Source organism: Hylobates moloch, unplaced genomic scaffold (assembly GCF_009828535.3).
Source record: "Hylobates moloch isolate HMO894 unplaced genomic scaffold, HMol_V3 SCAFFOLD_16, whole genome shotgun sequence".
Taxonomy (NCBI): Eukaryota; Metazoa; Chordata; class Mammalia; order Primates; family Hylobatidae; genus Hylobates; species Hylobates moloch.
In genome coordinates, this window is record NW_026652291.1 from 36,048,022 (window position 1) to 36,074,705 (window position 26,684).

A 26,684-nucleotide genomic window follows, 5' to 3' on the forward strand; every position below is an offset into this window, starting at 1 on the left:
AGTGATGTCCAGATATGGTTCAGGGCCAGGACTGGACACTTGGCCTACCTGGACCCACATGTAAGGATGGCTGTATCAATGGGCTTCCCTAGGTCTGCCTATAAACTGCCAGGCATCCGTCCCTTCTCCTGGTCAGAGCTCTGTGTTTGGCCTCAGCAACTAAGGTTTAGAACCGGGGACAGTCCTGGGGGGGCAGAAGATCTGCATTCTGGTTCCATTTCTGCCATCCCAACTTTGTTATGCTAGTTAAGTCACTTCATCCCACTCAGCCCATAATGTCTATAATATTATTAACTATTGTTATTATTATCAACAATGGCCATAACAATAGCAGTAACCATCTATTTACTGAGTACTTACTACACACCATGCTCTTTCTATCCAATATCTAATTCTCACTGCAACCATGTGAAGTCAGGATTATTACCCTTATTTTTTTTAACAAGGACTTTGAAGCTTAAAGATGTTAACCTCTCCAAGGTCACTCAAATATTCAGTTGCAGAAATGCAGCATCAAGTTCACATTGTGTCCAGCAAGCCACCCTGTCAGATTCTTTAGTTCACTCAGCAAATTTTCATTATATGTCAGACATTGCTCTAGATTCCCTTGTACTCTAGCAGGGAAGTGAGGAGACGGGAACTCCATAAAATAAGGAGCAAAAAAATACAAGTAAACAAGAAAATGCATAAAAATGTAGCATATCAGCCAGGTGCAGTGGTTCACGCCTGTGATCTTAGGACTTTGGGAGGCTGAAGGTGGTGGATTGCCTGAGCTCAGGAGTTCGAGACCAGCCTGGGCCACATGGTGAAACCCCGTCTCTACTAAAATACAAAAGAAATTATCCGGGTGTGGCGGCATGCACCTGTAGTCCCAGCTACTTGGAAGGCTGAGGCAGGAGAATTGTTTGAACCCAGGAGGCAGAGGTTTCAGTGAGCCAAGATCATGCCACTGCACTCCATCCTGGGTGACAGAGGGAGATTCCGTCTCTAAAAATAAGTAAATAAATAAATAAATAAATAAAATGAAAAAAATAAAAATAAAAAATAAAATAAATAGAGCACATCAGATGGTAGTTAGAGCCATGGAGAAAAATGAACCAGGCTGGGAGCTGAAGAGGGCCAGTGGATGGTGGTGGGGGAGGACTATGACTGCATTTTAAATTAGGCTGATAAGGGGAGTTGTCACTGTAAAAGGGACATTTGAGCCAAGACCTGAAACAGGTGAGGGAGCAAGTCCTGTGGCTAGCAGGAGAAGAGCATTCCAGGCAGAGGAGCCAGCAAGGGCAGGTCCCTAGAGGCAACAGCACAGCTGGCAAGTTCAAAGAGGCCATGCTGGCCCGGGGCGGTGGCTCACGCCTACAACCCCAGCACTTTGGGTGGCTGAGGCGGGCGGATCACCTGAAAGTTCAGGAGTTCGAGACCAGCCTGGCCAACATGGTGAAACCCCGTCTCTACTAAAAATACAAAAATTAACCGGGCCTGGTGGTGTGTGCCTGTAATCCCAGCTACTCAGGAGGCTGAGGCAGGAGAATCGCTTGAACCCAGGAGGCAGAGAGTGCAATGAGCTGACATTGCGCCACTGCCCTCCAGCCTGGGCAATAAGAGCAAGACTCTGTCTAAAAAAAAAAAAAAGGAGGCAGTGCAGCCCACATGGAGTGAGGCAGGGTGGGAGAAGTGGGAAGTGAGGGCAGGTGTGTGGCTGCAGGGAAGTGAGGGCAGGTGTGTGGCTGCAGGGCTTGCAGGGAAAGGCAGATACCTTGTAGCCAGTAAGGAGTTTGGGTTTTCCTCTGAATGACATGAGAACTCTTGCAAGGTTTTGAGCACAGGAGCAACATAATCTATGTTTTAAAAGGATCCCCAACACATCTTTGTTGGGGATCCTAACTTTGCACATCTGCCAGCCCCACTCAAGGTGGCCTCTGGGCTCCCGAGTTTGGAATTCTTTGGGGACAAAAGAACACGTCTTGGTTTGGAAATCTCCCTTCCTTCAATAAAGGAATAAAAGGAAAGGCTCAAACCCACCAGCGACAGGAGTCTCACAGCTCAAAACTGGTCCCAGCGGCTGAACATCTGAGCACTGCAGCTAGCCTAGACATTTCTTTGAATTTCTTCTAAGAAACAAAACCCTTGCCAGAACCACTCTGTGGTTCACCTTTCAAGTTCTCCAACCACGGAGCCCTTGCCTCAGGCAGAGTTTGAAGTGAGCTATTTGATCATTCACTTGTTTCTCTGTCTCTAGCCTCAAAAAAAAGAAAAAAAAAAGAAAAAGAAAAAATGGCCTTTGGAGGCAGAGCAAGGAGACTGTGGGTTTCCCAGCTTTCCAAGTCTTCACAGGAAACTGGCTTTGCCAAAGCCCTTCAGGCCGAGATTGAAGACACAAAGCAGGTCACTTGGACCCAAAACACATGAAAGGGGTCAGAATGGAGGGGTCACTGCACCCCAGTTCCCAGAATTTACTCCTCCAAACCCTGCCTGGAAACAGCCTCCAAAAGCAAGCTACAAAGCTGGGGGAGTCCCACGCCCATTCCCACTCCAGCTGGTTTTGAGTGGGGATCAGGCCTGTTGCAAGCCCCCTCACTGCTATTTTCCTGATCAGGGAGAAAGAGTTAAAGAATCCCTGCTCCTAACGTCTCAGAGATATAGACTGTGCCTTTGCCAACGTCCCACAACACATAAGTGGCTCTGGTAAAGGAGCTGCATATGCCCATTAGATGTGGAGTTTCCAGACTGAAATCTGGAAGGCAGCATCCACCTCAGTCTTTCTACCTGTCAAATGGGTGAGATACCACCAGCCTTAGTTATTGCACAGAACACCTGGTCAGGAAGAAGAAGGAAGCAGTGGGAAAGGGCTCTGTGAAGGACTGGGTCCACCAAGAGGGCAAGAACAGGCCACCAAGGACCTGTCCCTGCTCCTGCTCCCAGAATGGTGCTCCCCACTGCCCCCGTCTCCACATCGCTGTTTGTGAGACTGCCTCTGGGGGCTGCACTGCTGGGTTCCCTTCCTCAGGCAGACAGGGAGGCACCAGCAGGAGATGACGGGGTGTGGGTAGAGTGACGGTGAGTGTTTAGCCCTGATACTCTCTGCCTGGTGCCATGGGCTGGCTGCATGTGCCCCAAGACCACAGCTCCATCGTGGGGTGCTCCCTCACCCTGTCTTTCAGACCTTGGGGTGGTTACAGCTCCCAGAACTCACAGCCCTGCCCAGTACTGCACTGTCCCTGCGGTTCCCTCTATCCTGCCTGCACCATGTAAATAAGCCCTTTAATAAACACTCAAGTCGGTTGTGCCTTCCATATTCTGCCAGGACCCTAACTGATGCTCACCCTTTATCTAACCTCCATCTCGCATGCAACCCTGTTTTGCAAAGGAAGAAACTGAGGTTCAAAGAGTTGACTGGCTTGCCAGCCCACACATACTGGAGTCCAGAGTTTGGGCTCCAATCCCACTTGGTAACCCTTCCCTGGTACTCTGTGGCCCCAACACCGTGAGCTGAGAAGCAAATGTGTGAGGGTCCAGCCCCCTCCAGCTCCCTACTGGAACACTTTGCCCCCACCTCTGTCTCCTTCGCTGCTGCTTCAGGGCAGGGAGGGGCAGCTTCCTGTGTTTCTGAGTCTAGAGACTGCCTAATGACAGTGGCCACCAGCACTGTGACCTGCCTTTAACTCGTCACCTCATTTAGTACTCATAACAACCTCTTGAGGAAACTCAGACTTTAAAGGGCTTTAACTTGCCCAGGGCCAAACAGCATGCAGGTGGTAGGGCCAGGGTTTGCACCCAGGCCATCTGACTCCATTACTTAGCATCTCACCACCACCCTCTACCACACACCTCCCAGCCTTGCTGGTAGGGAAGCAGCCACGTGTGTAAGCTGTGGTCTGTGATACAGTTGTGTGTTCTTCCACACACATGTCCAGCCATGTGACCACGGGCTCCCCCTGAACAGAACCTCTTTGTTTACTAGCTGTGTGGCTCTAGACAAATTGCTTAACTTCTCTGTGCCTTGGGTTTTAAAATCAGTAAAATGGAGATCATGATACTTACCTCAGAGGGTGCTTGAGAGAATTAAATGACCTCATGTGTGTAAAGTCCTTAGAGCAGGTCCTCACACATAGAAGGTGCTCTGTCAGGGTTAACTATGGTTATTACTGCTGCTTTTATTTTCACTGTCACTATTTCCCAACTCACCAAAATTCTCTCCCCCCCAGATGTCCATCTGGGCATCATACTTTCCCAAGTGGTTAAACCAGGACTTGTCAATCACGAAGATTCCTCCAGCTATGACAGGTGTCCTGGGAGCAAGGAGAGGGAAGAGGCAACACATGAGCTGGAGAAGCAAGGAGGCCCTTTAGATGGTCCTAGGACGCAAGACCGTCTGCCTCTAGATCCCTCCCTGCAGAGTCACTGGGGCAGGATGTCTGGCTAGCTCCCTGGCCCCCCACATCTGTTCCTGTGGCCTCTGTCCGCCCTGTCCCTGCAGACAGGGTCCGAGGGCCCAGAACAGAGTCAGCACTTAGTGCACCTCAGGAGCCCAAGCGACTGATACAGCCTCCCAAGAGCCTCCCAGGCCCCTGACCCAGGGAAGGAAGGGGTCCCCCAGAGCCCACCGCAACCCTGACCTTATGGGCCTGGTGGGGTCTGTCCGGGTCATCTTCTGCTCAAGAGGGATCTGCTCCCACTTGAAATGCAGGCTCCAGTCGAACCCTAAGGGACACAGCAAGGTGAGGACAGAGCTCAGGGCAGAGCTGCGGACTGCTGAGCCCCTTCACTCCACCACCTCTCGGAGTCTCCCCTGATCAGAGTCCTGGGCTCTTCGTGCAGTCCCTCCTTCATTCGGAATAAGCCAAGCCCCTCCTCTCAGGGAGTGTACCATCTACTGGGTAAGACAGAAACTACAAGGATAAATAAATCAATGGAGGCTATGTCAGCTGGGGATGAAAGTACTAAAAAAAAAAAAAAAAAAGAAAAGAAAACAAAGGAGGAGTGCCCATACTATTAATATTTTAGTTAGAATAGTCAGGAAAGGCTCTCTGGTGACTTTGGAGTAGAGACCTGAATGAAGGATACATCCATGCAAATACCTGGAGAAAGGGAATTCCAGGCAGGGGCAGCTGCCAGTGCCAAAGACCTGAGGTGATTTCCCAAAGGGGAAATGCCTGGCTCCCTTCAGAATCCCATTCAGACTCACGATCTAACTAATGACTGCGTCCATATACTGGGAGTCCAGATCCCAAACGGGAAATCCACTGTGCCCGCTAGCTTCCAGCAACAGATTCTGTAGAGCAGCACAGTTCCATAGAACTCTCTGCAATGATGAAATGTTCTGTATCTGCATTGTTGAATATGGTAGCCACTGACTTCATGTGGCTACTGAGCCTTGAAATGTGGCTAGTACAGTTAAGGAACTGCCTTTTAAGTTTTATTTAATTTGAATTAATGCAAGTTTAAGTAACCAAAGGTGACTATTATCTACTGTACTGAACAGCCCGGCACAGTCCAAAAGAAATGTAATGCGAGCCACAAATGTAAGCCGAATATGTAATTCAAAATGTTCTAGTAATCACATCAGAAAAAGAATATATGAAATTAATTTGGATGAAATATTTTTAATGTAATATATCAAAAATATTGTCATTTCAACGTGTAATCAATATAAAAAATTACTAATGAGGTAGCTTACATTCTTTCACACTAAGTCTGGGTAACCTGTGGGTTTTCTATGCCTATAGCACTCTTAATTCCAACTAGTCACTTTTCAAGACTAGTCATATTTCAAGAGCTCAATAGCCAAATGTGGCTGATAGTTGCCATACACAACACAGGTTTTGACCATCTCTGGGGCACACGTGTTAGGAAGTCATGTAAGGCCGAGGGCTCCCCACTCCCCATCCTCAAGACAGCTGTCACATGGCCTTCTGCTGGGACTTGTGGCCATGATCCCTAGGCTGGCAGCATTTGGGAAGAAAGTGTCAATATTTGGAGGGAGGGAAACATGAGAGACTAGTCTGGCTCTGCTACTGATTGTATCAGAAGCCTGCAACTGCCAGCTCTGCTCCTTTGCCCCTAGTCCGAGGGCTGCACCCAATCCCTCTTCATTTTCTCTTTGGAGGTGGTGGAAGGGGTGTTCATGAGGCTCTCTGGCACAGCTGGAAAGAGCAGCAAGCAAGGGTTTTTGCCTGCCTAGCCTCATGTACCTCCTTTCATGTCTACAGCCCCACCCCTGGGAGCAGAACTCACCTCCACGAAGGTCAGCAGATGCTGCAAGGTAGGCAAAATTATCCAGACTGATGACATCAATGATGGGACTCACCACGCGGGTGTGGTCCTAGGAGAGAGATGCGAGATGGCGTGAGGCCTGGGACTTCTCTGCAGAAAAAGGCCTAGCTGCCTGCTCTGGGTAGAAGGTCTCTCTGAGACATGGGGCACTCAGCACTTCCTGCAGGGTGTGCCCAGGGCCGCCCCTCAACCCTGGCAGGCTCCTGGCAGCTGTCCTGCATCACCACACCCAAGCTCTTGGATGTTCCTATTTGACTCCCATGTACTCTCCAAGCCTCTTCCTCACACATCATTTTGAGCCCTGCTAGAATCTCACCTACTCCATGAAGCCTTCCCTGACTGCTGCAGGCTGAAGGATTTTTTCCTCTTTTAAGCTACTCTTACAATGACAGCCTAGATGATTCCTGGGACAGTGACTCATTGTGCTGCCTGAAGTGGCTCTTCTATTTCTGGTCTGAACTGTTGTTTTATTAATATGATTTACCTTTGTATTATAGTTGTTTGAGTCTTCCCAATGGGACTACTAGCAGCTGGAGGGCAGGGGCTCCGAGGTCCCCATGTAATCTGGGTGCTGTCCCTCTCATACCACATCCACTGTTACAAGGTCAGACTCACCACTCCCCACATCACCTCCCAGAACACAAATCCAAATCCAAAACCTTGATGAATAATGTTGATTTTGCTGGCCTCTTTTTTTGGGTGGTAGATTATGTCATATGCCACATGAAAAACTTCATCACCCTTCATGAGCCTTCTCATCTTTCGCCCTCCATGGGGGACACGGAACAGAGCCTCTTCTTTCTTCTTTTTCCCCACTCTGCTTTCACCTCCCCAAATCCTCTTGTCTGGAACTTGGAATCCAGCTCTGCCCCTCAGTTCCCATCCTAGATCAGGATAACAGAAGCCTGGGATGGGGCTGATCAGTGGAGACCTTTGATGGTTTTTCAGTGCTCTGTGGAGGGCCTCACCTCATCCTTTTTATAGACTTTTTTTGTGCTGTGATATAAAATCACAGGTTTAAAGTACACAATTGATGGTTTTTAGTATATTCACAAGATTGTACAACCATCACCACTATCTTGTTCCAGAACATTTCACCACCCTGACAAGAAACCCAATCTACTTTCTGTTTCTATAGATTTGCTTATTCTGGACATTTCCTATGAATGGAATCATATAATGTATGGCTTTTCATGACTGGCTTTCACTTCACGTAGGTTTTCAAAGTTCATCCATGTTGTAGCATGTATCAGTTCTTCATTTTTTTAATGTCTGGATAATTCTGTTGTATGGATACACCACATTTTATTTACCCATTCGTCAGTTGATAGGCATTTGGATTTTTTCTACCTTTAGGTTATTCTGAATAGTGCTGCTCTGAAGTTATTGTGTGAACATATGTTTTCATTTCTCTTGGGTATACACCTAGCAGCTCCACTGCTGGGTCATATGGTAACTAACTTATGTTCAAACTTTCGCAGAACTGCCAGACTGCCTTCCAAAGTGGCTGCCCTACTTTACATTCCTGCCAGCAATATATGAAGGCTCCTGATATGGTTTGGGTATTTATCCCATCCAAATCTCATGTTGAAATGTAATCCCCAAGGTTGGAGATGGGGCCTAGTTGGGGGTGTTTGGGTCATGGGAGTGGATCGTTCATGGCTTGGTGTTGTCTTTGTGATAGTGAGTGACTTCTCATGAGATCTGGTTAGTTTAGAAGTATGTAGTACCTCCACCCAACTCTCTCTTGCCCCCACTCTTGCCATGTGAGGTACCTACTCCCCCTTCACTTTCTGCCATGAATAAAGCTCCCCGAGGCCTCCTCAGAAGCCAAGCATATGCCAGTGCCATGCTTGTACAAGGTGAGCCAATTAAACCTCTTTTCTTTGTAAGTTATCCAGTCTCAGATATTTCCTTATAGCAATGCAAGAATGGCCTGATACAGCTCCTATTTCTCCAAGTCCTTGCCAGCACTTGTTATTGTCCATCTTTTGGATTATAGCCAGCCTGGTAGGTGTGAAGTGGCATCTCCTTGTGGTTTTGAGTTGCATTTCCCTAATGACTAATGATGCTGAGCATCTTTTCCTAGGCTTATTGGCCATTTCTATATCTTCCTTGAAAAAATGTCTACTCAAATCCTTTGCCAATTTTTTTTTTCTTGAGATGGAGTCTCGCTCAGTTGCCCAGGCTGGAGTGCAGTGGCGTGATCTTGGCTCACTGCAACTTCTGCCTCCCAGGACCAGGTGATCCTCCCACCTCTGCCCCCCAAGTAGCTGGGAGAACAGGCACCCGCCATCATGCCCAGCTACTTTTTGTACTTTTGTAGAGATGGGGTTTCACCATGTTGGCCAGGCTGGTCTTGAACTCCCGATCTCAGGTGATCTGCCCTCCTCGGCCTCCCAAAGTGCTGGGATTACAGGGGTGAGCCACCGCTCCAGGCCCCTTTGCCAATTTTTAAATTGGGTTATTTGTATTTTTATGGTCGGGTTGTAATCACCTCATCCTTTTCTGCCATGTGTCCAAATCCTCCCTGTTCTGGAGAACAGTAAGCATGTGGCAGGGGCCCTCCTACCCTCTCCTCTCTTTGAGAACAACATCCTCTGCTCCCTCTTGCAAGGGCTTCCCAGCCTGAACAAAAGCTCTCCCAGCACAGGACCCTAACTCTCTCAGGAGAAAAACCACACCCATTTGCAGCAGGAGCTTTGTAGCTCACCCAGGCTTTCGTCCAATTTCATTCTCACAATAACCCAGTGGGATAATTATTACAATTATCCCCATTTTCAGATGAGAAAACTCAATAAGGTGAAGTCACTCAGGGAGAAGTAGACTATTTGGGCTTCCTACGATGCCTGTCCAGCTTCAAAGACTGTCCCATAGGCCTCGGTGCCGGGAACGTATTGGCTGAGTCCCCAAGGACGCCCAGCTCCCCAGGGCGGCTCACCTCCTTCACCCGCTGCAGCATGGGCGGCAGCCACTCAGTGTTCACTTCGCAGTGGCTATCCAGAAAGGTGAGGACGGTAGCTGCAGCCACGTCTGCCCCACGCACTCGGGACCGGATCAGCCCTGCAAGAGGAGTAGACAGGGCTTGGCGCTGGGACTGGGCCAATTGGCTTCCCACCTGTCCCCCAAAGTCCCAAGGCTCTCCTCTCCTTCAGGGACTGAGGTTTCCTGAATTATTGTGATTAGATTTGACTTTATACTTCTGCTTGTTTCCTGCCTCCCTCCCTTGCTTCTTCTTATCCACCCATCAACCATCATCACTCCAGGGTCACACCCCGAGTGCCCTCTATGTGCCAATCACTGTCTGGGCTCTAGGGACACACTGAAGAACAGTCACAGTTTAGAGCGTGGAAAGTGCAATAAAGTAGTTTGATCCCAAAGGAGAACCAGAAAACAAAACTTTTTCCCATGGGAACCTCCGGGTGGTCCCCTCCAGCCATACCCCTATGTGTAGCATGGAGATAATCTTCAGACTAAGATAGGCTTAAGTTTGTATGGCAGCCCCTTCCCTTCCCTTCAGCATGTTATTTAACCACCCTGAGCCTCAGTTTTCTTATCTATAAGATTCAGAGAGATAATAATCCCTGACTATCAGGATCAAACAAGACGACAGGGACAGAGCTTGGTGCCTGGGAGACCCACACACGTCAGATTCTATTCTTCTGTGCCTGTCCCCTGAGAGCCTCACCAGCCTCATTTTGGGCAGCACTCTGCTCTGGGCGGGGACCTGCCTGGTCAGGAGGGAGGAGGCCCAGCTTCTCCTGCCCCTGCCAGAGCGGCCATGCCTGCCCTGTGAGCTGTGGGAGGGAAGGGCCTCACTCTTAGAGCTCTGAGTATAAGCAGCTCCTTGGAGACATTTCCCTAGCCATGCCTCTGCCCTACACTCTGCCTCTAGCTGCCTACCAGCCCGCCCGCCAGCCAAAAGCCCATCAATCTCCACTCCAAAAGTGTGTACAAAGCATCGAGTCATAAATTTACATTTACTGTTGTCAAATCCAGGGACAGCATATTCCCAGACTTGACGGTACCTACAACCCAGTGGCTTAGGTAGTATTTAACTTTGGCCACTTCCATCATGGTTTGAAGGTCTCCCTCACTGATATTCTTGTGGCCCCTTGGCCTGACTGGTCTTTCTTTCTTTCTTTTTTTTTTTTTTTTTCTTGAGACTGAGTGTTGCTCTGTCATCCAGGCTGGAGTGCAGAGGCCCAATCTTGGCTCACTGCAACCTCTGCCTCCCCGGTTCAAGCGTTCAAGTGATTCTCCTGCCTCAGCCTCCTGAGTAGTTGGGGCTACAGGCATGTGCCACTATACCCAGATATTTTCGTATTTTTAGTAGAGATGGGGTTTTAGCACATTGGCCAGGCTGGTCTTGAACTCCTGACCTTGAGTGGTCTGCCCGCCTCAGCCTCCCAAAGTGCTGGGATTATTTTAAACGTATCTATCACATCCCTCTCACTCTAAAACCTTCAGTGGCTCCCTGCTACCTCTGCCTTATGAAGTCAATGCTTTCTTCTGGCTTCTAAGGTCTTCTATCATCTCAATTCACTCCATCCATTCCCCCTGCTGACCAGGCCTGGGGTCTCGCAGGAAGGGAGTATGAGTAGAGGGAGGTTAGGAGGCTGGCCTTTGGGTTGGGCCCCACAGGTTGGAACCATGGCTGCTCTATTCATCACCCTGGGCAAATCGCTGAAGCTCCTTAAACCCCAGTTCCTTTGTCTGTACAATGGGCACAGTGGGCTGAGTACAAGGGCTGAAAGTAGCAAAGTGGATGCCCGCAGGGAAGGAGCCCTCAGGAAAGGGGCTGTTAGTATTGCGCATGCCCATACCCCTGACTGATGCCTTTGCTCGTAGAGTGCACAAGCCGGCATGCCCTCCCTTGCTCCCCTTTACCTGTCTCATGATGCCCCCACACCCCATTGAGGCCCATTCCTCCATGGAAGCCTTCCCTGCTCACTCCAGCTCTCCTCTGATCTCTATGCTATTCATACACAACCACAACCAGCCTGTGGCTGCAGTGGATTCTGACCCCTTGGCTATGTAGTTACCCTCCAAGGGCAGGGACTACGCTTTGTACTTCCTTCGAGTCCCCTAGAGTGCCATGCACAATGCCACGCTATAGTTGCTACTCCAAAACACGTCTGGATTGGAAGTGAGATCACATCTGCTTTATGCTTCTGGATTTTTCTCAAAGCCTTTCCACACAGCCTGTCTCATGCAATCCTTACAATCACCCTGCAAGGCAGAAAGGGACTGTTTTATCCCATTTCTCAGGAGAGACACCTAAGGCAGTCAGAGATGGAGCAACTTGCCTACAGTTGTGCCTTGATGGGGCTGATCTGGGAAGGAGGAGTCTTCTGCAGAGCCTGGTCCCAGCCATCAGGAATGCAGCAGGGCCATGTTGGCTTGGTGTGCCACAGCACCAAGAGAGAGTGGGGAGGTGCAGAGGATGACACCAATATGGGCCCTCGGTGGGACCCAGGGTGCAAGGACTCACCTTCCCGCCGATCATTGCGCAGGCACTTGACCTTGGGGATCCTGGTCAGGAGTAGACAGTCTTCCGCTGAGGACGTAAAGAGGAAGGCAAGCTCATTTAGACATGGGCATCAGGCCATTAGTAGATTGGCTGCCATGAAAATTGCCCCATACTAAGCCCAGGAAAGGGATGGGGATGGGGATGGGGAAGGGGTATGGTCATCACTACTGGCTGAAGGGTTGCCCTGCCCCACTCTCAGGCCAGACTGAAGAGTGCCTGTACCTATGGCAGTACTCCACTCCACCTCAGGGAGCACCGGAGAGCACGCTGGGGGTGGTTACCAGCCCAGCTATCATCTGCATTTAGCAGTTGTAATAATGAAGGATGCTGTTGATTTTCTTTACTATTTTAAAAAAATATCATCTCACTAGTGTCCCATCCAAAGCAACACCCACTCTTCTTTTCCCTCCTTTGACACCAGGGAACAGGACCAGGGAGGGGTCCTAGAAAAGACAGGATCCCTGCTGGGGGCAGAAAGGTGTCTGTGATGGTCAGGACAACCTCAGGGTGCTTGCCTTGGTGTTCTGGGGAAATGGGGACGAGGGTGGAATGGAGGGCTGCAAAAAGGAAGGTGACTACTCACGATCTGAACTGAAGTCATCCACTAAAATGATCTCCTGGATCAAGTTGGCAGGAGTTCGGTTCAGGACACTACAGTAGCAGTGGAAACAGAGAAAGAGCCTGGATTTAGGAACTACCTCCCATTTTTACCACTCCCTGGGCTATGGGTCTCCCCAGCCCAGGGCCAGCATGCTGGGCACTCCTACCTGAATCCTATTCTTGTCTAAGTTCATTGAGGAAATGGGGAGATGGGAGTTCAACTTGACCACAAGCCCAGGCTTAGCAGGAAGAATCCACCTCCAATCCACCTCTCTCTGACACTGACAGACACTGCTGGGCTTCCATCACCCTCCTGAGGCCTCCTGTCTAGCCCGGCCTCCCTCAGCTCCTGACACCTGCATTTCTGCCCTTGTCCTGGACATCTGACCTGGTGTTTGACTGTCGCATTCCTCTAACAGTTTGACTTCTGGGGTCTTCCAGGCCCTGATTCACCAGTCTCAGCTTCTCAGAAGTATAGGACTCAGCCTCCAGCACCTGCTGGGCTTCATGCTGTCTGGCCACAGCGCCCAATCCCAATGTCCTCCCCTGCTAGCGCCACTGAGATGAGAGTCCCATGGCTGGACTTACCTCTTCACCGTGCGCAGCAGGGTGGAACGGGCCTCATTGTGGAAGGTGATGATGACGCTGGTGGCTGGCAGGTCTGAGGAGTAGGACACAGACGGGCAGCTGAGAAGGGAGCACAGAGGTCAGAGCCGGCCATGAGGGCATCCTCAGGGCAGGTCAACGTTTTTCTTTGTCCAGTCAATTGTGCCTGAGAATACTTCTGCGAGGCAGAGAAGGCCACCCACAGCCAGGCCAGAGGCCCCGCGCCTCCACCTCCATGCTGCATCCCACACTGGCCCAGAGCCCAGATGCCACCCATCCTGGGGTCCTGGGAGGGAAGCAGCAGGTTGGGAGACCTTCCAAGGCCCAGGGGCTCTTTACCAGATATCTCAGAGCCCCCAGACGGGGCTCCCTAGTATGTACAGGTACTGCACCAGGCCCCAGGATACAGCCCTGACCACACTCTGTCATATGGTGGGGGGTATATGCGAGAGGGAAAGCTACCTCTTTGTTTGTCCTGATACCCTGGAGCTTCTTCCTTCTCTCCTCCCGGCTCAGGACATTTGGTAGCATCTGCAGAGGAATCACCCCTACCCTGGCTGCCAGGGAATTCCTCCTTCTCACTGCCCAACACTGACAGCCCTGCTGCAGACAACAAGCTGGGGAGCAGTCTCACTCCTCCCAGGGTCCTGGGTCCCCTGGAGGAAACAAGCCTCTGATAAGACACCAAAGGCCTATCCCGTCACTCCCTCCCACCCCAGCCATCCACAGACACCACATTTTCTGGCCTACTGCTCCCTCTCCTCTAGAAAGGGAGTGAAAACAATTCATTCCTGCCAGACTTCATCCCTGTTGTTTCTGCGCATGCATTTATTTGCGCTCCTGGGGTGCTGGAAGGTGGCCTCCGTTGCTGGGTTTCATAGCAATCTTCTTTATTACAATTGCTCTCTGACTATTCCAGCAGTGACCATTTTTTCATTATGGCATTCATTCTACTGACAGCAGCTTACAGCCCGAATTCCCAGGCCCGTTTCCTGCCCTGCAGAGCAGACTGGGTCAGACAGGCAGGAGTCCCACTAGCCTGGGAACCCCCTGGGGGAAATCTTGAGAGGCTGTGCAATAATTCTCCTTGAGAGGAGGTGTAGGGTAGTGGTGGTGGAGGGAAATTTGCCTTCTATTCCTTGAGAAACCATGCTGTTCAAGGGCCTACGCACTGTGGGGGGCGGGAGTGAGCTTGGTCAGCTGAGCTGGGGTGTGCTGGGAGCAGCAGATACCTCCTAAGTGTGCACCCTCCCAGTGCTGACCTCCAGGGCCCCAGTCCTCTGTCCTGATCCCCCAACCATCTGGTGCCCAGGAAGGAGGGAATCAGGACAGCGACGTCTCCCTGAAGGGGGCAAACCCACCCACACCCCATCTGAAGGGTGAACTTGACCTCCCCACTGGCTCCCTCCAACCCTTTCGGCATGCATGCCTCTGGGATTGATGTTACTCAGCATGGCCCAGGAGCCAGGAGTCTCTAAAGGGGTTTGTTCCAGCCCTGAGTTTTGAGTTTGCAGCTGGTGGGGTTTTCTCTGTGATCCTCCTCGGCCTGTCTTATGTGGTTTATGTCCTTTTGCTCCCCTGGAGGGGGCTCCCTAGATTGAGGGCTGGACCAGAAATGAACCTGACAATTTGGAGTCCAGCGGACACTATAGCCTGCAGGGCTGCAAGGAAGAGCAGCTTCTACCAGCGAACTGGCCCCACCATGGCCTGCCCACCAAAGCCAGCATGTCCTTTGCTTCCTTACACATGTGCACACACACACACCGTGAGCCACTTTGGCTTTCTTTTTTTTTTCTTTTTTGGGACGGAGTCTCACTCTGGCACCCAGGCTGGAGTACGGTACCGTGATCTTGGCTCACTGCAACCTCTGCCTCCTGGGTTCAAGAGATTCTCCTGCCTTAGCTTCCCAAGTAGCTGAGATTACAGATGCCCACCACCACGCCCAGCTAATTTTTGTATTTTAGTAGAGACAGGGTTTCACCATGATGGCCAGGCTGGTCTTGAACTCCTGACCTCAAATGATCCACCCGCCTTGGCCTCCCAAAGTGCTGGGATTACAGGCATGAGCCACCATGCCTGGCCCACCTCAGCTTTCTGACAGGGCCCAGCAGCAGCATGTGGCACCTCATCAACCCACCACTACCCTGGATTTAAAGCGTCTCATTTAAAAATGTACATAGCCCCCAGGGCAATTCCCCCTTTAAGTTTCTCAGTGAGCACCTGAGAAGGTTCAGGGTCAGGTAAGCTGGGGGGTAAACAGAGATTATCCAGGACAAGCCCTCACTTCACAGATTGGGGCCAGCAGATCCTCCAGACCCTGGGACTAGGTCAGCCATGGCTAGGGCTGCCCGTGAAAGGTCTCTAAGTGGAGCTATGTGGATGTAACCTCTTCTGCAGCACAGGCAGACAGGAGGGGACGCTGCCCAGGACTGGGTGAGAAAGAACTTCTGAGGCCCAGAAACAGCCAGCAGACCTGGTGTTGGCCTTGCCATGTAGCAGGAGTACTGCCTTACTTGGCTGCATGAGTGGTTTCTGGAGGCTGACAGTGCTGGCGTTACAGGACAGCAAGGCCGAGGTCTGGGGTTCCCCCAGCCCTGTGTTCATCTCACCTTGCACAGGCCACCAAGCACCCTGGACTTCAGGCATGCATCTGTGAGTAATAAGGAAAGTGCTAGAACCAGGCCCTCTCGCACCCTCACCTCACCTATACTCTTTGTGCTGTGAAGTAGCTGCTTCAGAAGTAAAAGCAACCTTGATCCAAGTCATTGTTGCTACCCTCAAACCAGGACCAGACAGAGGCCCAGCCTAGCTCTGAGCACATAGCTGCAGGCACAGCCATGGGTCAGCTCCAACAGCGCCCTGGCCATTCTGTGAGATGTCTGCACAGAGCGCAGAAGAGGGGCCCAACCTAGCCCGGGTTGGGAAGGAGCCTTCCATGGAGGAGAGGACAGTGAGCCAAGTGTCCTCGAAGTGAGCCAAGTAGCTCAAAGGGTAGGTGGGGCAGAGGAGGTGCGTTTGGGCAGAGGAAACAGCATGTGTGAAAGCAAGGAAGGAAGGAGGGAGGAGTCTGGGACTGCGGGACCATCAAGTGCTGGGGGAAAGGTGGGTAAGGCCAGGTCACAGGGAGGGGAGGGTGGTGCTTCAGCATCAGGAACTCAGACTGTTCCTGCAGGTGATGGCAGGAAGAGGAAAGGCTGGAGATGGTGACTTTCATGCTCTAGACAGAACACACAAGGGCCTAGACCCGGAGAGGGGCTAATGCCTTGCTTAAGGCCGGTCACTCACACTGAGCTGGGATGAGAGTGGAGGCTTCCTTGGTCCTGGTCTAAGGCCTCTCCCACCTCACCATACTGGGAGAACTAAGAACAAGACTAGGAAGCATTTCTGGGATTTACTGAGGAGGTGGAGCTGTGGTGCAGGAAAGGGAGGTCAATGGGGTGGGGCACAGCACCCCACTGTTTGCAGTGGGCAGGGCTGTGACTCTCTCCACTTTAGGCACCACCAGTAAAGTCCCAAGAGCGCCTGGCTCACCCACCCCCATGGACCTCCTTTGGTCCCCTCCCAGGTCACTTTTGCTGGGACGCCAGACTGAAGTGCCTTGGGGCGTCCTTGGCCCCGGCTGAGCGGTTTCCTTGGTCTTGGCAAGGCCTCAGTAGGTCAGATAAACAAGCAACAGAGGGTGAGGGTTTTTGAATGTCTAAATCACTGGACACAGTCTGAGGAAATCATCCTCATTTCTTAGATACATGTAAAAGAAGACAAACTAAACAATGTTGGCCTTTTCTCAGCCTTTCTTCCTCCACCGAAACGATGGAGGCTGTACCTGTAATGGCGGGTGTCCCGGATGGGCCGGTCCGGGCTCAGCTTGTCACTCTCCAGCTGGTTGAAGGCGTGCTGCCTGTAGGGGTCCTCTCCGGCCTTCAGCTGCTTGGCCGACAGGTAGGCCTTCTCATCAAAGCCTTTCGAGGGAGTTCCTGTCACCTGAGATGAAGGTCAGCATCAGAGAGGACCACAGGCAGGAGGACCCCACCGCATGGCGAGTGCTCAGCACACACCAGGCGGGAGCCAGCCACATGGCCTCATTTGTGCCTTACGCCAACTCTGTGAGGAGGAGACCATTATCTCCCCCATTGTACAGATGAGAAAACTGAGGCTCAAGAGGATTTCTTGCTTTCTTTTTTTTTTTTTTTTTTTTTGACACAGGGTCTCATTCTGTCACCCAGGCTGGAGTGCAGATCTTGGCTCACTGCAACCTCCACCTCCCGGGTTCAAGTGATTCTCCTGTCTCAGCCTCCTGAGTAGCTGAGATTACAGGTGCGCACCATCACGCCTAGCTAATTTTCATAGTTTTAGTAGAGACGGAGTTTCGTGGTGTTGGCTAGGCTGGCCTTGAACTCCTGACCTCAAGTGATCCGCCCACCTCGGCCTCCCAAAGTGCTGGGATTACAGGCATGAGCCACCATGCCCGGCCATCAAGAGGCTTCTTAAAAAGCATCCAGGGTCGGAGCTAGTAAGTCACAAGGTCTGGATTTAAACTGGTCATTCTGACTCCAAAGCCCATGCAAGAGCTTTGGAGTGTTCTTTGCGGGATATGGAGAGGGTGAGTCCTGGAGTGCACCAGACCTCTAAGGCAAGGTGTCCTGAGGGGACTGCAAACCAGAATGGACACTACCAAGCGCCTGCAGATTGGCAGTCTCCTAGGGAGAAACCTGGGCCTAGCCCTGGGCTAGGCATTATATGAGGCACCCGATCAGTAAAACACCAGGGCTTGGACAAGCTGCTGCATAAAGAACTACCTGTAAGGACAGCAAACCCCTGCAGGCTGATGCCAGAGATACCAGAACTCAAGTGCTCAGACAGTGATGCATCTTCTCTGGGACTTTTGCTTGCTCCTAAAATGGCCCCTGTAAGATCCACTGGTCCCCAGGCACTAAGTGCTGGGCAGTGATGGATGGCAGATGCCATCACCCATCCCCTTCCTTCATGGCCACACCCTACCCTGTGCTCCCAGAGTCTCCAGCAACAGACACTGGGGCAGGACACATCTGAAATGAACAGATGGTCACATGCACCCTGACATCTCATTACTTGAACCAAACTGCTGGCTGGATATTCTCCAGAGTGCCATGAAACATCATCAACTGTGGGTACATCCCAACTCCAACTTTCCACCCAACCATCAGCCCTGGGCTGAAGCTGTGGCCCCAGAGGAAGCAGAAAGGAGGGTGAGAATTGCCCACTCACAAAACCCTTGCATGAGGACGCTATCACAGGCCTAGTCCTAGAGGGATGGTCCCAGCAAGGCAGCTAGACCTGTGGGGAGTGGATCACTGTGTGGAATGACACTGGGACTGTCACCAGCAGCTCAGGGCCTCTACGTTCCCCTGAGAGCTTGGCCCCCAACCTCACTGGACAGGCATGCCCAGGGTCCAGGGAGCTCTGATCTCCAGAACTGCTGCCACTCTGTAGCGATGCTACCTTCTAGGGTTGCCTCCTGTCATAGGAGCCAGTTGGAGGTTCCCTGAGGGCAGAACAGTGAGGGAGATGTCCTCGTGTTCACTGGGTCCACCCCATGCTAGACACAGATGCTCATGATGGTAACACTGCTGTGGCTGCTGTGCTGGAACATTGAGGTGGTGCCATGCCAGAGACTGAATAGATGTGGCAGAGCCCCCAGTGAGCTCAAAATCCATTTCAGGAAAGACGGAAGATGGAAGGAAGGAAGGAGGGAGACAGGGAGAAAAGGAATGTTCTGGCATGAGCCCTGGATCGCCAGAAGGATCCAAGCCATCCAACTCTGAAAGGGAGAGTGATTCTTTTTGTCCTTCCCACCTGGGAGAGCAATGGATGCCCTCTTAGCTCTGGGTCAGGGAAATGGAACGGAGCCTCCAGTTGATGGCAAAGGAGCTAAAATTAAAGAAAAACTGCAGAGGGATGATTTGCTGAAGCTCCCAAAGGGAGAGTGTGCACTTCATTATCCTCCAGGTCAGCTGTGGGAAATAGCCATGTTTGTTTATTTAAGACTTACAGCCACGCTGTGGGCTCAGGAAACCTCTGAGTCCTCATCCCACACTCATTCATTGCCCAGTGAACATTGACTGACAGTCACCCATCTACCAGGCACTGGGGCACCCTTCTGAATCACCTAAATATGCATTCATTTGTTTATGAATGTTTGCATTCACTCATCCATTCATTCATGCATTCATTCAACAAAGCTCCACCAAGCACCTCCTATGTGCCAGGAAGCAGAGGTAAGGTTTCTGAGATAGTTCCCCCTGCCCCAGCCTGCTGCCTTCCCCACTTCATTCAAGCCTTCCTCAGGGCCATGGAGACTGTTGTGGAAGAATGTCTGCTCAGGCCCAGGCTCTCTAGAGAGGTTCCTCCCAAGGCCTCGAAATTGAGTTACACATCCTCAAAGATGCTATTGGGAAAAGTAAAGTCTGCTGTTCCCTTCCACAAGCCATACGCTCTCGGTGATCCAACCCCACTCCAGGTGGTATCAGGGTTTGGGGTTTGACTCTTCACCTTTGAGACAGGTGTCATGGAAACAGTAGGCCCAGAGGCCTTAGCTCTCCTTCCAGGATGACCCTGCCGTTCCTTGGGGTTGGAGCTGAAATGTCAGTTGGCCCTGAGCCAGTGAAGTGGAGGGGATCCTGAGGAAGGGTAGGTTGTGGCTCATGGCCACAATTCCATGACCTCTCAAGGGCTTTCACTTCCTCTCTCCTCAGCTTTTTCTGGCCTCGCCCCAGTCACCATCCAGAGCTGTTTGACTTCCAATATGTAACCCCAGTTCCCATGCCCAGACCATAATCATTTCCTCCCAGCTCTTGAACTCCTCCTTTTGCCTTTAGTCCCATTCTTTGATCTTGAGACTTCAGATCTTTGAATGTCCCATGGGTGCCCCTAACTTGGCATCTCAAAACAAATTCCCCACTTATCCCAAAGCTGCTGCTTCTCCTGCATTCCCTGTTGCAGAGATGAGCAGTTCCACCCAAGTCATGAATTCACAAAATCGTCTTTGATGCCCTCCCATGTTCCATAGCCTGATTCAATGTCTGCCCTGTGTATTCATAGGCAGTGTACTTAACAACACTGGTATTAACTCAGCAAATACTGAGTGAAAACCTACTATGTACATACACTGGGTAAGAGGCTGGGAATGTGGAAATAAACAAAAGGCAACATAACCCCTAGAACAGGAATCCAAGCATCTGGTCCCTTTCGTGCCCCATCCCATGCCAGGCTTGGCCATGGAGGATCAGAAAGAAGAAACCTCCAACCCCAAGCTCAGAGCAGAGCTGGAGAACTGACCACAGAACCTCACCCCACCCCAACTCCCACTGGAGCAGGAGTCTGCAGATGTCGTGTGACCAGTGGATGCTGTTTCCCTCCTCCCCTCTTCTAAAGAGGAACTGTGCTGCTGCTAGCCTGCATTCCGTCCATGTTGCTCACTAAGTGTATTGGCGAGGGAGTAAACGCATCATTTGGCACTTGGCTGCAGGACCATGAGGAGCTATATCTGGACCAGCTCAAGAGACTGGAGATCCTGGGCTTGGGGCCACTAGATGGGACTGGCTTGGCTGCCCTCTCTGGAGGGGGTAGTGAGAGTATTTTGGGTTGTTGGTGGAATTCTTATGTCAGGCAGGGGCACATGTCACATGACACTGACATCTGTGCTTTACTTCTCTTTCTTTTCCACTAGATGGTGAGCTCTTCCTCATGGGGCTCCCTGCACCTGGCACACAGTAGGTACTCAACAGGTGTTTGCTGAATCAAGGAATAGATGAGTAAATGAATGAATACCTAAATATTGTCCCTGCTCTCAAAGGACCTATAATCAATTGGAGAGAAAACAGCAAACAAATGGGACCCTGTGATACATCATGTGACTTTCAGTGCCCCCCTCTCTCTCACAGACTACAAGCCCCCAAGCTCACAATGGCCTAAGGCGCTCTCTGGGCAGGTGTCACCTTGCTGAACTTGCTTCCACTGTTGCCCCTTACGCGCTCTGCTCCAGCCACACTTTCTTTCTGTGGAAGGCTCCTCTGTTAGGGCCTGTAGTGCCCTGCTCAAACCTCACCTCCTCCGTGAGCCTTCCCCAACCACCATATGTAACTCTGTGACCCCAACCCGACCCTCTCATTCCCTGCCCTCCTGCACTGTTTTGCTTCTCCTATGGCACTCATTGCAATCTCACAGCCTATATGTGCTTTACTTATTTATTTTAGGGTTTTGGCTACCTCCCCCCACAAGATTATAAGCTTCACCAGGGCAGGGGTTTTCTGTTTTGTCTAATGCTGAATCCCAAAGTCCAGAGCAGAACCTTGGTGATTGTAGGCACTCAAAAACAATAGCTACTGAATACATGTATAATCTCAAGCCTCTCCTTCCTCCTTTCCCCACCATCCCTGCACCCTTGGCCAAATACAACACTTGAGACTGAGGTGGACCAAGCTGGCGTATGGTAGTTTTTGCCTGTCTTGGAGATCTTCTTCCCCACTCGTAGGCTCCTGGCAGGACTTTCATTCACTGTCCCCTGTCCCACCAACACCCCAAGCACCACCACAAGGGTGAGCACAAGATCCTGGCTAGGCCAATCTCATTACTGCACCTCTAGACACAGTGATTGGTTCAGGAATGGTCATTTGATTTGATCTGGGCCAGTCAGAATCTTCCCTGAGACTTTTCTATACAATGAACTTTTTTTTTTTTTTTTTTTGCCAGCACTGCCAAGCGTGCAAAATGAGAATCTTCTTGTCCATCACATGGAGAAACCTTGTCTGAAAAATGAACCAAGAAGAAACAATCAGAACCAAGAGATGTAAAGTATCTATCTACCTACCTACCTACATATTTTTTAAAAAAAAACTGATTTGAGTTGGGTGTTCTTCTCTAGTGACCAAAAGTTCAGAGATATCAGTCCTGCAGTTCTTCCAATAAACAGAAAATCATTCTCCACAAGTAAAAAACAAAATCAAACCCAAAACCCAACACCCAACAAGTGAGTCACTGACAACAATGACAGTCACTGGTGGCAATGCTCCATTCCAAAATATCAGGCCCATCTTTGGCATTTGGCCAGTGGCTTAAGTCTAGAGTTGGGTGGGGCATTCCCAGCCTTCCCCAGCAGGCAGGGCTGTGTTCAGGCTTTGAGACTGGGGGTTCCATCTGGACCATGGCTCCAGAAGCCCTGGTGTTGCCATGGTGAGGAAGGAAGGTTGGAGAGATGGTGAGTGACAGGCTGAGGAGCCTCCCACCTCCTTCCAGCCTCCTGCTGAGAGTTCTTGGCTGATGTTTAGACAGTTGCCTCCCTCCCCAGTCTTTGTACTTTTAGGGAGTGCCAAATCCAGCACTTCCGTGTCCAATAGGTCAATCACATCTGAAATGGTTTAAGTTGACATAATGACTTTTTTCTATAAAATGGGAAGAATTACTGTCTCACCTTGGACAGCTTTATTTTCAGTCTATCATTTCGATTAGACCTTGAAACTACCCTAACTTGCTTCAGTTTTTTTTCCAGCTAGATTTGCTTATTGCTTCCTGCTAAATTTAGGAAACAAACAGCAAAGAGAAGGTTTAAAATAAGAAAGGAAAATATTTTCCATGTCATTTTCATCAAAAACAGTTCAGTCCAAATCTCCAAGCCTTGTAAACTTTCTTTTAAAACATACACATACCCCTAAATTTTAGATTTAAACAGCTCTGACTCATTTTAAATAATTATTGCCCAATTTTCTTTTACTGCCAGTAAAACAGGTACCTGCTGGGTTTACCTTTCACTAAATTTCAGTGAAACTGCAAGTAAAAAGGCTCTGGCCCTATTTTATGGATGGCCCCTGACTTTTTTCCTCAGTCTGCTATAAACCAAAAACACCTGGTGAATAAAATGTGATTTCCAACCACTCCCCACTCCCCTGGGAGTAAAATCTTACCTGATTCTCTGTCCCAAGTTGAAAGACTGCCATTCATTATGAGAGCTGGGAAGCTAAGCACATAATTCAACATCTCTGAGCTCAAGGTCTCAGGTTCCAGCTCTTCCAAATGAAAAGGAGGGTTCCACAGGGCCTCCCTGAGCCTGCCTCAGGAAGTAGCCAACCCCACTGGGCTGCCAGTGGTCTCATCCAACCAGACAAGGTGCTGCAGGCTGCACAGGGCCAGGAACCTCAGGTCGGGTACAGGGGAGGCCTGAGTGGAGTATCAAGGGTCCCTCAGGAGTCTGCTCCAGACATATCCCCATCTTCTGCTGCACATTGCCTCAAAAGTGGCAATTATAGAAGTGACTGGCCAGGGCTTTGAACTCTCATGGCCCTGGTATAGAATGGCAGTTCTTACTGCTCTCTGGCCTTGGAAAGTCACTTACCCTTTCTGAACATGTTTCTTCTTCATCTGGAAAATGGAAATTATCAAGAATGCAAAGTATATAATGTGCTTTGCACAGTGCCTGGCACATAAATTGTGATTATTATTATTAACTAACAAATTATTATTAACTATTATTATAATATTACGTTGTCTGCCTTTTTATCAGTAGTTCTCAACCTTGGCCACGTGGGAAGATGGCAAAAAGCCTGATGTCCAGGCCATACCCAAGACCAACTAAACCAGAATCTCTGGAGGTGGGACAAAAGCATCAGATATTTTTAGAGCTCTCCAGGCAGTTCCAATGTGCTACCAAGTTGAGAGCCACTGCTTTGTACAAACTCATGATGGTGAGGGGCTAATCATGGGCTGGGGAAATCATAGGATCTTGGAACTATGAGGGACCTTAAAGGCTGTCTCCTCTGACCCCGTTTCCAGGAAGGCTAACCGTGAGTCTGGTTTTCGGCCTCTATTTGTATCGACCAGGAACTTCACATCAGCAGAGCCAACTGAAACTCAGCTAGAGCCACCATGGTTACTATGGAAATCCACTACCTTGCAACATTTCTGTCCCACAGGCCTGGGAGGCCCTAGTTTAATTACATATCCAGAACACGAGATAGGAGCTGCCTGGGGAGACCCACCCAAGGCCTCCAGTTAGATTTCCCAACACATCCTAATATGACTCCTCCAGGGGTACTGATGACTGCACAGCTTTCCAACACTAGTGGTTTCACTGAGAAAGAGTTCCTGTGGCCTTATGAGTGCTTGTGGTTCCAGTGATCTCACCAAGAAAGTGGAGGGAGGCCCATTGCTTATTCCCTAGGGATCTGAGCCAACCAGGGTCCTCTACCTAAGGCTGGGCCAAGGCATCAGGCCCGCCATTCCAGGCAGTCTCTGCTCAGACCCGAGGGTCCCCTCCAGGTCCACCAGGCTCCCCAGGTCTCCATTTCCCACCCTTTGCCCAGCCCAGAGGCCATCTGAGGATGGAGGGAGTGTGAGGCTGGTTCATGCCAGAGATATGTGATGCTCAGCTTGCATCTGATTATCAGTTTCACCAGTGCAAATTGAGCATCCCTGGGTCTGTGAAGGGTACAAAATCCTGCCTGATCCTTCCAGCCACAGCTGCTGTAGCCCAGGGTATGGGGAGAAGACTGGGCATCTTCAACAGGAATGAGCTGATACTGATGGCTCATTGAGGGTCTACTGTGCACTGGGTGCTGTGCCAAAGGCTTATTTCTATCTCCAAATGCTCCTCTTATCCTTATTTTACAGAGGTGGAAACTGAGGCCTAGAGAGGTACAATAGTATGCCCAAGGTCACATAGCTGCTGAGTGGCTTGGCCGGGACCAAAATTGAGGCTGTCTGGCCACAGAGCCTAAGCACAAAGCCTTCTCTGTGTGCCTTCAGACCAGCTTGTGACTCAGATGTCCTTGGCATCCCCCCTTGCCAATTCTGAGTCCTCAGCTCCAAAGCAGGCTGGCCTCTGGTGCCCGGCACACAGCTGGGTCCTGACAAGCTCAGGCTGGAGGTCGCTTCCTTCCTTGGTTTCAGGGCATCAGCTCGTGGCTCAGATAGGGACTTGCCCAGTGCTGCCAGTTCTTGGCCTGGATATGTGCTTCTTGACTATGGCTCAAAAGAACATGGAAAAACAGAAAAATACAAGAGTTTGTATACTCAGACCAAATCAGCACACCACCAGATTTCCTGGGTCCTCTCAGCCAGCGACACCCTCAAGGTCCTGATGACCCTCAGTAGCAGTCACACCTAATGGGAGACAAAGTCGTTCTTGCTCAGGGTACCAGTCCCCCAAACAACCTGGTCCTGCTCTGTGGCTGAGGAAAAGGACATGAGCAGGATGAATTGCTGAGACAGGACAACCTCAAGGCAACTGAGGCCCCGAGAAACACCCTCTGGCTAACATGGGGTTTAGGTCGGCGCCACTTCTGCTGTAGTCACAAGCGTAAAGCGTCAAGGTCTGCATGCCATCATTGCACTTCAGGTATTTCACAATCAGTATCTATCGAACACTGACTGATCACACTTTAATTAAAAAAAGTTTTTTTTTAGAGATAGGGTCTTGCTCTGTTGCCTAGCCTAGAGTGCAGTGGCATGATTCTAGCTCACTGCAGCCTCAAACTCCTAGGCTCAAGTGATCCTCCCACCTCAGTCTCCCGAGTAGCTGGGACTATATATATTATATAGATAGATAGATTTTTTTTTTTTTTTAGAAACAGGATCTTGCTATGTTACCCTAGGCGGGTCTGAAATTCCTGGCCTTAAGCCACCCTCCTGCCTTGGCCTCCCAAAGTGCCGGGATTATAGGTGTAAGCCACCACTCCTGCTCCAACATATTAAGGGGGAAAAAAAAAGCGATAATGGACCATATAACACATAGAACACTTACAGTGTGTCTGTTGCAAAGATGGTGACAGCCTTCTGCCCCACCAACTGAGGTCGGGACCAGCGGGGCCAGGATCCAATTCAACACATTAGAACTCAGCAAGGCTTTGGTTGCCAGCTGGGCATCTCGGTTTATAACACTTTACAGAAGAGAGAGCCAAAAACAGAGTAGTGGCTGATGCGGCACACTATTGGCACTGTGGGCCAAATTTAGAAACACAATACCTGTGGTTTGTGACTAGTAATTAATCGGTTAGGCTATACTCTCACAATAATGTCCACCAATAGGACAGAGCGTGACAAAGGCAGATTTTTTGAATCAGATTAAACGTAAGGAAAAGGGAGAGGGAAAGGAGAACTTGGGAAAGATCAGCCTGCCTCTCGTGTGACTTTCTTTGAGGCTCTGCTGTGGTTTGAATATGTCCCCTCCAAAATTCCTGTTGAAACTTAATCCCCATTTTGGTGGTATTAAGAAGTAAGGACTTTGGGGAAGTGATTAAATCAGAAAGACCTCGCCCTCATGAGTGGATTAATGCGTTTATAAAAGAGGCTTCGGAGAGAGTTCACACCTTTACGCCCTTTCACCTTCTGCCATACGAGGACACAGCATTTGTCCCCTCTGGAATACACAGCAACAAGGTACCATCTTGGAAACAGAGAAAGCAGCCCTCATCAGACACCAAACGTGCTAGTGCCTTAATCTTGGGTTTCCAGCCTCTGAAACTGTGAGAAATCAATTTCTGTTGTTTATAAGCCACCCTGTCTATGATATTCTGTTACAGTAGCACAAAGACAGGACCACTGCTGGAGCAGGTGTGACCTGTCCGCTCAACAGGACCATGCCCCTGGACTGCCTCTACCCCTGTAGCCCGCATTTTATCAAGGCACAAAGTAGCCATAAATTTTG

General features: G+C 50.3%; 1 protein-coding gene across 1 annotated transcript in view; it reads right to left on the reverse strand.

Annotated features, from left to right (window-relative positions):
- GALNT16 (polypeptide N-acetylgalactosaminyltransferase 16) overlaps positions 1-26,684 on the reverse strand; it is a 95,296-nt gene that overhangs the window by 17,173 nt on the left and 51,439 nt on the right. Inside the window, exons 2-9 of the mRNA XM_032179289.2 lie at positions 16,836-16,993; positions 12,995-13,093; positions 12,390-12,457; positions 11,768-11,833; positions 9,215-9,336; positions 6,235-6,322; positions 4,617-4,701; positions 4,186-4,289 (exon numbers count right to left, since the gene is read on the reverse strand). Of these exons, the coding sequence (XP_032035180.1) occupies positions 4,186-4,289; positions 4,617-4,701; positions 6,235-6,322; positions 9,215-9,336; positions 11,768-11,833; positions 12,390-12,457; positions 12,995-13,093; positions 16,836-16,993 (790 nt within the window). The remainder of the gene's footprint in view (positions 1-4,185; positions 4,290-4,616; positions 4,702-6,234; positions 6,323-9,214; positions 9,337-11,767; positions 11,834-12,389; positions 12,458-12,994; positions 13,094-16,835; positions 16,994-26,684) is intronic.